The sequence below is a fragment of the Manihot esculenta genome, chromosome 18, assembly GCF_001659605.2.
Source record: "Manihot esculenta cultivar AM560-2 chromosome 18, M.esculenta_v8, whole genome shotgun sequence".
Lineage (NCBI taxonomy): Eukaryota > Viridiplantae > Streptophyta > Magnoliopsida > Malpighiales > Euphorbiaceae > Manihot > Manihot esculenta.
The window spans coordinates 23,903,605-23,913,634 of NC_035178.2; the positions used below are offsets into that span (position 1 = coordinate 23,903,605).

Below are 10,030 nucleotides of genomic sequence, written 5' to 3' on the forward strand. Positions count from 1 at the left end.
CACAGGTTAAGTTTGGAAAATGAATGAGAAAATCCAAAATTTTTATGTATGTGTTGATCATGTATGGGATTAAACAGGTGTACAAGTTGTATGTTAGGCTTGCTACGGGTCCCGGCTGCCTTAAGCCGATCTGGATCCTAGCGCCGGTAGCGGTCTGATTTTTGGGTCGTTACAGATTGGTATCAGAGGCTTAGGTTCATATGATCGGACCTATAGAGAATGTCGGGCTCATAGATGTTCTAGAAGGTCAAGCACAATAGGAAAATCATGTCCACTAGGATAGGATGTAGAGTCCTGTCTTGAATGATAATGTGAAATGCCATGAGTTTATGCATGTGCATTAATGATATGCTATGTATGTGATGTATGTGATGCGAGTTCATGTGTTTGCACATGAACCATTTGATGCTAATGTTTATGTGATGGGTGTTGTTTTCAGTAAGCAAGATGAGAGGAACTCGTCGATCTGCACGATTGACTGGAGTGCCACCCCAGGATGAGGGCACGGATGCCCATCCTCCTGCATTGCCTAGGGCAATGTCAAGTAGGTCCAGCAGAGAAAGAGCAGTAAGAGACCCTAGAAGGTCTTTAGATCTGGGTAGAAGCAGATCAATGAGGGGAACAATGCAAGGAGGAATGTCAGAGGATGTGGGGGATGAAATGGATATGGATCAGAGGAGGGATGGCAGTCTTGGAGTGAGTATGTTGGAAGAGGGCATGGGAGAGTCCCAAGGAGGCACTCAGGCCTCGGGATTTGTTCAGCCACCCTAATACCCACCCTTTTCACAGAATCCCGGGTATTCGATGGGAGGTACATCAGATTACCCCAGTTTTAACCCTTATCACTCACACATGCCATACCCATCTTTTTACCCACCATACCCACAGTACCCTATGTACCCACCCCCATCTTTCTACCCAGGTACAACAAACCCTAACCCAGGGGATGCTGCACCTCCTTCACCACCAGCAGAACCTACTGTCCCAGTAACCCAAGTCCCTAAGCCTAGCTCATCTGGAGGGGGCAAGGTCAAGATGACCGATTATGTGAAGCTGGGTGCTCCCCAGTTTGAAACAGGTGATGACCCGTTTGTGTACCTAGAGAGGGTCAAGATGATTACAGATGAGATAGGAGCTTATGACAATAGAGCCATTCAGATGGCTGGATTCACACTGAAGTGCAAGAAGGCCCGAGAGTGGTTTAAGAACTATGTGAGCCCGAGGTTGGATAGCCTATCATGGGAAGAGTTTGCTAATGAGTTTGCTAGATGGGCTTTCCCTGACAGTTCAAGGGAGTTGAAGATGATTGAATTTGAGCAGTTGAGGCAGACGGATGAGATGAGTGTGGATGAGTATACAGATAGGTTTTTGGAGCTGTTGCCTTTTGCCGGGCAAAATCTATACTCAGACCAGAAGAAGTCAAGGAGGTATATCATGAGGCTCCATTCCAGGTATTCCTCCTTGATCCAGTCAGCAGAGAGGGAGAGTTTCCATGCCATAGTGGATATGGCCCGGAGGATAGAGGCTAGTGCAATCATCGAGGGAAGAGTTAAACAGTCAGTAGCACAGCCTTCTGGTTCCAAGACCCCAAGTGGGGGAAGGTTAGACCCTTCTTCTCTGAGTTCTGGCAGTAAGAGGTGGAGCAATACCACCAAGAAGTCAAAGAAGAACAAGTTCTGGAACAAGATCAAGTCAGGTCTGGGATTAGGAAGTGGCTCGAGCTCAGGTGCAGATAATGCAGTATGTATGAAGTGTGGAAAGCCGCATAAGGGAGTATGTTGGTTTGGGACGACAGCCTGCTTCAGATGTGGGCAGGAGGGACACATGGCACGGGAGTGTCCTAGAGCAGCTTTTGTGGCCCAGTCTCAGCAGACAGCTTCTGGTAGTATGGCTCAGCCAGCAGCTCCAGCCGTGACTCAGGCTAGTAGCAGAGGCCGAGGGAGAGGGGCAGCCTCTTCTTCAGCGGGCTTCAGGGGTGAAGGTCCATCCGCTCCAGCACAGATCTTCACTATGACTCAGCAGGAGGCAAATGCATCAAACACAGTGGTGTCAGGTAATCTCATCATTGGTTGTTCTGATGTTTATGCCTTAATGGACCCTGGTGCATCGCATTCTTTCATTGCTCCGAGAGCTGTCGAGAGGTTGGGGTTGATGGTCTCTGGGTTAGAGTGTCCCCTATGGGTCAGTGGACCCAAGTGTGACCCGTCAGTGGCAGAGTCAGTCTGCCAGTATAGTCCAGTTTTTGTTGAGGGAAGGTGTCTTTCCGCCGACCTTGTAGTCCTAGATTTGACAGATTTTGACTTCATTCTAGGGATGGATTGGCTATCTACCCATGGTGCTACCTTGGATTGCAGAGAGAAGGTAGTCAGGTTCAGATGTCAGGATGGGTCAGAGGTTGTCTTCAGAGGAGACAGGAGGGTTACACCTAGAGGTTTGATATCAGCCCTACAGGCTCGTAGGCTGCTCAGGAGGGGTTGTCAGGGTTTTCTAGCTCATGTGAGAGAGCTGGATAGTCATGTCAGAGAGCCCGCCTCAGTGCCCGTGGTCAGAGAGTTTTAGACGTTTTCCTAGACGAGCTGCCAGGTTTACCACCTGCTAGGGAGATAGAGTTTGTAACGACCCGAAAATTGGACCGCTACCGGCGCTAGGACTGGCTAGATTCCGGCATCAGAATCCCTACCTTCCGGCGGAATCTCCGTTGGAATCTGGAATTCTGGAGATGCCAGAGGCTTCTAGAGGGGTAAAATGTGTTTTCTAAAATGTTTTTACTGATTTCATGGTTTTAAATGGAAAGGAAATGAGTTTTGGAAAGAAAAGACCAAGGAGGCATTTGCCAAGTTCGGCAGCCGAAAGTGAAGTTCGGCCGCCGAACATGGAAAGGCTTTGGGAGCGCTTTTGGCCTCCGAAAGTCTTGTTTGAACGAGCCAAGGTTCGGCCGCCGAAAGTCAAGTTCGGCCGCCGAACATGCATGAGTTTAGGGGGCACGTTAGGCCGCCGAAGGTCTTCGACCAGGCCACTTATAAAGGGCCCTCAGATCGAAAATGGGCGAGTTTTCTCCCCATTCTCGAGCTCAGGTGAGTTTTTGTCCTCCCTTGGCCGTTTTCATACTTTTCTTCGTCTCCTTCATGTTTTCATGAGTTCCATGGCTGTTTTTGAAGAGTTTTCAAGCTTAGATCAAGTTTTGGGAGCTTGGAGCTTTTGGAGCTTGGATTCTCCACACCTCCGAGTTAGGGATCACACCACCCTCGATCTTCAAGAGGTAAGTGTAGATCTTTGCTTCCCCAGTGTTTTTAATGAGTTTTATGAAGGTTTTAAGGGTAGAGTATGGGTAGATATGCATGTTAGGCTTTATGTGGGTTTTATGCCCAATGTATGTTATGTGATGCTCATGTACGTTTATATGATGCTATGTTGAATGTTTAGGCTAGGTTATGCATGTGGGAGTGAGTATGCATGATTGGGAAAGAGTATGTGAGGATTTGGTTGTTTTGATGGTTTTGGCCTATGTGGGTCATAAGCTATCTATGTATGTTTTGATGTTGTTTTTGGAGTTTAATCAAGCTATTAAGCTCCTTTGTGCATGGTTAAGGGTTTATACATGTTTTGGTAAGGTTGGGTGCTTGTTTTGGGGTGTTTGGAAGGTTTGGGAGGCTTGAATGCATGAGAAGCTGAGTTCTGCCCTTCTGGGAAGAACTCAGGTTCGGCCGCCAAAGGTGGTTTCGGCCGCCGAACCTGCCTTTGGATGCATGGTTTGGCCGTCTAACCTTGCCCCCGAAAGCTGAGTTTTGGCTTGAAAGCAGACTTTCGGCCGCCGAAGGAAGGATTCGGCCGCCGAAGGTGCCCGAGTTTCGTCTCTGGAGGAAGGGTTCGGCCGCCGAAGGTGCCGCCGAAAGTGCCCTGTCCAGCCTTTTCAAGGTTGTTTTCTATGCATGTTGAAGTGATGTTTTAGGGGGTTTTTGGGTAGTTGTTTGTGAGTTGTTTAGAGTGTGTTTGGCACCTCATTCGAGTCCACCTGTGTAGGATTGGACCCGAGGGACCGAGGAGGCCATCAGTGTTAGCAGTTGCAGAGTCAGTTCAGCGTCTGCCAGAGGTGAGTAGAACTAACCTTAATCTTTTGTTTTATGAAATCAAATGCCTAAAGCATGTTCATGCATCATGTTTATATGTAATAGGTTGATTGCACTAGTTTCACGAATATGACGCAATGCATTATTTACTGTTGATGTGGATGGACCAAGGCGACTTCAATAGCCTATAGATCTGTCATATTGAAAGTCCTATGTGAGTCCTTTGAGAGCCGGGCATCGGGCACCATGTTATGTGATTGAAAGTCCTGTGTGAGCTCTCTGTGGACCGGGCACTATGAAAGTCCTGTGTGAGCTCCTTTGGGGCCGGGCACCGACAGAGGGAGTCTTGAAGTCATGTCCAATCCGTGATATGATTTGTTTGTGCTGTGACGCATTTCATGAAAGCATGTAATTAATGAACTGTTTTCTTTGTTTCTACTCACTGGGCTTTTTAGCTCACCCCTCTCCCTTAACCCCAGTTTTGCAGGTCAGAAGTAGTCCAGGAGGACGTCAAGGGTAAAGGTTATGGTTATGTAATAGATTAGTAAGCTTTTAGTGTGGACATGTATTAAGATTCGATATCCTTTTTGTAAGATGTATGTATTGTAAGAGTTATGTTTATGGATTAGAAATGTGCTTGGCCCTAAGACTTGGTTAGTCCCTTTGTAGTACATGATGTATATAATGTTTTAATGTTATGGCTTTTGTTGAGTTGTGTTTGAACTAATCTTGTGGCATGTGTTGTGTACCACGCTATGGTAATGGATGAGGACCCTAGTGGAGGTCTTGTGTTGTGGCTTGATGCATGCACAGGTTAGGTTCTAGTTCTTTGGATGTGATTCCGGCTTGATGTATGTTGTGTTGACCCAGCTAGAGTGATGAGGGCTCTAGTAAGGGGTTTCTTTATGTTTTCAGTTATGTCGCATACAGGTCAGGCTCGGTTTGTACATTAGATGTTTCAGTTTTTATGTTAAAGTTTTGATCATGTATGGGATTTGACCAGGTGATAGGAGGTATGTTTGGCTTGCTACGGGTCCCGGCGGCCTTAAGCCGATCTGGATCCTAGCGTCGGTGGCGGTTCGGGCCGTTACAGAGGGGTATCGGTTTTCGGGTCGTTACAAGGACTCAGGTCGGCTTAAGGCCGCCGGGACCCGTAGCAAGCCTGACATGCAACCTGAAAACCTGTTTAATCCCATACATGATCAACAACAAACATAAAAAATTTAAAACTTTTCTTTCACTCATATGCCAAACTCAACCTGTGCATGCACTGAACATACTCATAATCATAAACATGACCCCTCAGTGGGATCTCCTCAATGCCCCAATGGGCAAAACATCATATGTTGAGTTGGTTGCATAATCGTCATAAAATATTTAAGATCATGTATTAAAAGGGATACCTCATACATAAAGTCAAGTACAATCTCTAATCCTCAATATCATTACATGACTGAAACTGTACTTTTACATAACATTAATACATTTATCATGTCCACACTATCTATTACATACACATGACTTCATTACTCTTACGGATCTCCTGGTCTACCCTGTACCTGCAATCCTGGGGAAAATGGGAGAGGGGTCACTACAAAAAAACTGTGAAATTGCGACCAAAATTAGCGACCAAAAGTTTTGGTTGCTATATAGCAACCAATCAGCGACCATTCTGCTACTACATGAAGAAAATAATATTTTTATTTAATAAAAAGCTCAACGACCAAAAATTGGTCGTTATTTGGTCGCTATTTAGCGACCAAATATTAAATCGTCGCTAAATTTAGCGGGAATTAGTGGCGCGAGATATTTGCGACCATTTTGCAACAAAATTGCGACCATTTTCTGAGTGGGAATATATTTAAATCCATATTTAGCGACTAATTAATTTAGTCGCTAAACAGCGACCAATCCGCGACCAATCAGCGACCATTTTATTTTTAAAATTTTAATTTAATTTTTAATTAAATTTTATTTTATTTAAATTTTAAATTAAGATTAAATATATTGTTAAAATATTTTTTTATAATTTTAAGTATATTCTTATTTTTAATACAATTTATTTTAAAAAATAATTTAAAATATTGTTATTGTAAATTAATACAGTATAATATTTTAATACAATAAAATTATATTATTTATCTTTAAAAAAATTATACCATTAAAGACAAAATTAATAAACATATAGTATAAAACATTTTAAATAATTTAAACTATAAAAATAAAATTTTAATTGAAAGATAAAAAATAAACCTAAATAAACAAACCTGCTCCACACTAAGTAAAATCTTAATTGAAAATCTCAATTGAAAATAAACCTAAATAAGCCTGCTCCACGCTAAGTAAAAAATAAACCTAAATAAAATCTTAATTGAAAGAACCCTTAAATCCCAACCCTAAATCTCTCTCTAATTCTCAAGTCTACTGCCGCCCTCCCCTTCCCTCCCCCATTCGGCCTCTCCGTCACTCTGGTATAGTCGTGCACCTCCCGCCGATCGTTCCTCTGCTCCACGCTGTCAACGTCGTTCTGCGTCCGGTTCCTGCGTCCGCTGGTCTGCTTGCTTCTTTGCTCTTCTCCGCCACTTCCTCTGAATCTCCTTTCTCTCTGTTGACAAAAATCTTGTTGAGGTTGGTTGGAGGATACTATTGCTCCAGCATCTATTATAGAATGTTATTTCTTGTTTTAATTGTATCTGAATTTAACCTTTTCAGGTTTTTGCTAAAGGAGTACATGTGGATACTGTTGTTTTGATGGCAGCTCAAGCTTCTAGAACAGAGAATCAAGATGCAATTGATTCTGCCATTGTTGGAATGCAATTGATTCTGCCACTGTTTGATGTCTCATTATCCATTTAATTTGGAAAAATGTACTGCTTTATTCTTTTCTTTTTCCTCCTTGCTTTCCTCTTTTTAGTCTGATTTTGTTTCCTTTTTCCAAAAAAGGCTCGTGCTGGAATTCAAGAAGTTCATTTCCTTCCTTTTAATCCAACTGATAAGCGGACAGCCTCGACTTACATTGATAGTGAAGGTAAAATGCATAGAGTTAGCAAAGGTGCCCCAGAGCAGGTAACCTGTCCGCAAGTCTGCACTGCATTTTTGGTTGTGCAATGCTATTGGAAGTACAAATTCTAATTCCCTTGTGTAATGTTGTTTTAGATTCTAAATCTTGCTCGCAATAAGTCAGATATTGAACGAAGAGTTCATGCTGTCATTGACAAGTTTGCAGATGATGCTCTAAGACTTGGCCTGGGTATTAATATGTTCAGCCTTTTCCTTTATAGTACTTAGTTTACTTTCAAATGGTAAAACGGTGTGCAATATCCTATTGTTTTATATTCCTTGGACAGTTTTGTGATCCTCTTCGTTCCATTTCTGGGTCTTAGAGCTCTCACTTTATCTTTCTCTCTCTCTCTTTTTTCCCATGCATGTCAAATTGGTTGTTTTGTGTTGCATTTATATTCTATTCCATTTGTTATTTTTATGTTGTATGGATGAATGTTTTATGCATATTAGTTAGTCATGCTATTAGATCTTGTGAATACTTTAATGAGTTTCGTTTGATAGCCTGTCCATATATCCTTCCTTGTATTCCAGCTTTGAGTTAATTGTTTTACTTAAAAGAATGTTGCTTGTGTGTTAGTGTAGGGGGATAGGACTGATAAAAAAGATACAAGTGCTTTTAATACATGGAAAGATATCATTATTCCTGGCAATGTGGATGATGGGATGACCAGAAGAGGAACTCCCATGGTTCAACCTTTGCCATTATCAAAGAGGAAGTACTTGGCAAACTATCTAGGTCGTGCACAAGGAAAAGTTGGCCGTCTTAAGTTAATAGAGCTTGCAAAGCAATATCCAGATAAGGTGTGTTCTCTTCTGCAAGTGACCCATTTTTTTCCGTATGCCAAAATACTAGTTGATTTAGTTGTGGTATCAATATGGACTAATTGAAGCGTACATTATTTATTATGAATAAACTTCTCTTTCTATCCTTTATTCCCCCTACTTTATATGGAGTATGGACTATGAAATTGAACATTAAATGTTCTAATATAAATTATAACTATGCTTAATGGACAGTGATGCTTTCTCTGTATGATTTTTCTTTGAAGAACTTTTTTTTGACATAGATGTTCTAAAAAATGTATATTGTTTTTCTTCATGGCATGCTTTTTGTTTGAATGCATCGGCAGTGACATTAATTCGTGATTTAACTGGCAAGTCCTGCATATTGTTTGTGCTTATGTGTTCCCAAGGCAGGCAACATAGATCTTTGAAGTTCATGCATTGTAAGGCTTTGTCCAATTTGCATGCATTGGCATTGACATTTATAAAGTGATACAACATATGCACCATGACATTGTGAACAGTTGGAATCTCCAGAATTGAAGTTTAGTGGCCCTGACAAGCTTGGGAGGATGGAATATTTTCAAAACCTGAGGAATGCCAAATTCTGCCTCGCTCCACGTGGAGAGTCTTCTTGGACACTTCGCTTTTATGAGTCCTTTTTTGTGGTCTCTCTCTCTCAAACACAAATACACATTTGCGGTCTTTTGCTGTTGCATACCAGGTAATTGGAATCCTGTTTGTGTCCTTTACAATCCTCTGTCAGTGCTTTTAATATTTATTATAGAATTCTATCATTGGTTTAAACATAATAAATAAATTTAAGAAAAAGACTAAAAGCTAGGTAGCATAATGCAATTACATCAAAGTGGTGAGGCTTGGACTAAAACTAATGCCAAATTATATACAAACCCAATAGAGTAAAGTACCTCCAATCTGTGAGAGTTGAGCAAAACTGCCAACGTTGAAACCCAACAGCCAATTAGCAAGCAACTAAGATTGTACTAATTAGAATTGAATTGAAATTCAGTATTTTTTCAATCGGTTTTTTATTGTTCAAGATTTGATTTAATATGGTTTTCAATTCTTAAAATAAATTTATACAATTTTTTTTGAAAAAATCATAATTGAATTTTTATTAAGTTTTAAAGTTAATTATTGATATGAATTATATATATATATATATATATATATATATATATATATATATATATATATATATAATTACATCATTTAATATACATTTTCATTACCGTTTTATTATATAGTCTCCAAACAAATAATTAAATATTGTAAGTATAATAACACACTTAGAACCAAGAATGATAAAATAATTTAATATTTTTATAACTAAATTGTAACATACAATATAATAATTATAATATACATATTTTATAATATTAATACATAACTTATGTTCAAAGTGTATAGAATACTTTAAAAAATATATATAAATGTATGACTAAAACATAACTCATTGTTTCCTTGCCCTTCTTGGTTTCTGGTTAATCCTCTGCTTATTTGTTAATCTGACAGAGGCTTTCTGGAGCATCTTTGCTAATACTAGCAAATAAGCAAGACCTAAAAGGTGCTCTTACACCAGATGAAATTGCTAAGGTACTGATTTAAATATTGTAATTTGTAGGTCATTTTTTGGTTTCCCTTTTCTTTTCTTCCAAAGTTATTATGTCTGATTTATAGCCTTGCTTTCGTCTTTTGAAATTCTAAAATGGAGTTTGCAAAACTTCTGTAGGTACTAAACCTGGAGAATATGGACAAAACCAGGCATTGGAAAATCGTGGGTGTAGCGCATACATAGGGGAGGGGCTGCTTGAGGGATTTGATTGGTTGGTTCAGGACATGATGATACCTTAGGATGTAGTCAACATTAAGCAATAGAGTCAGGTTTTTTTTTATTGGCCCTCTTAGAGAACTGATTAAGGTCCATTTGTACTGTTTTATTAACTATCTTATTGTTGTGGAATTTAGTCAAGCTGTGAATTCGACAAAAAAAAAAAAAAAACTCAAACTGTGAAACTTTTTGGATCAATAGTATTATTGAAACTTTCAATGGGAAGTTTGGGTCAATATTAGTGACTAATCAGCCATAAAAGTAA

At 40.3% G+C, this 10,030-nt stretch overlaps 1 protein-coding gene across 3 annotated transcripts; it reads left to right on the forward strand.

Moving 5' to 3' along the window:
* Window positions 1-6,463: 6,463 nt before the first annotated feature.
* Window positions 6,464-9,963, forward strand: LOC110631086. 3 transcript variants are annotated; one of them, XR_002490457.2, is made up of 8 exons: window positions 6,464-6,695; window positions 6,780-6,934; window positions 7,011-7,133; window positions 7,224-7,317; window positions 7,708-7,931; window positions 8,438-8,637; window positions 9,450-9,530; window positions 9,667-9,963. XR_002490457.2 is itself a non-coding variant. In XM_021778800.2 (7 exons), coding segments are annotated over exons 2-6 (531 nt in total). In that variant the 5' UTR covers window positions 6,473-6,695; window positions 6,780-6,932; the 3' UTR covers window positions 9,475-9,530; window positions 9,667-9,963. The 3 variants fall into 3 exon arrangements, 1 of the variants encoding a protein (XP_021634492.1); XR_002490456.2 differs by having other exon boundaries at window positions 7,713-7,931; XM_021778800.2 differs by lacking the exon at window positions 7,224-7,317 and having other exon boundaries at window positions 6,473-6,695; window positions 7,011-7,095; window positions 7,713-7,931.
* The last annotated feature ends 67 nt before the right edge of the window (window positions 9,964-10,030 follow it).

What these genes read in the sequence shown, in the direction of transcription:
- LOC110631086 (XM_021778800.2), top strand. An exon ending in CAAAGCAATATCCAGATAAG is followed by an intron (nt 7,932 to 8,437) that starts GTGTGTTCTCTT and finishes CATTGTGAACAG; the next exon opens with TTGGAATCTCCAGAATTGAA. An exon ending in CTTTTGCTGTTGCATACCAG is followed by an intron (nt 8,638 to 9,449) that starts GTAATTGGAATC and finishes TTAATCTGACAG; the next exon opens with AGGCTTTCTGGAGCATCTTT.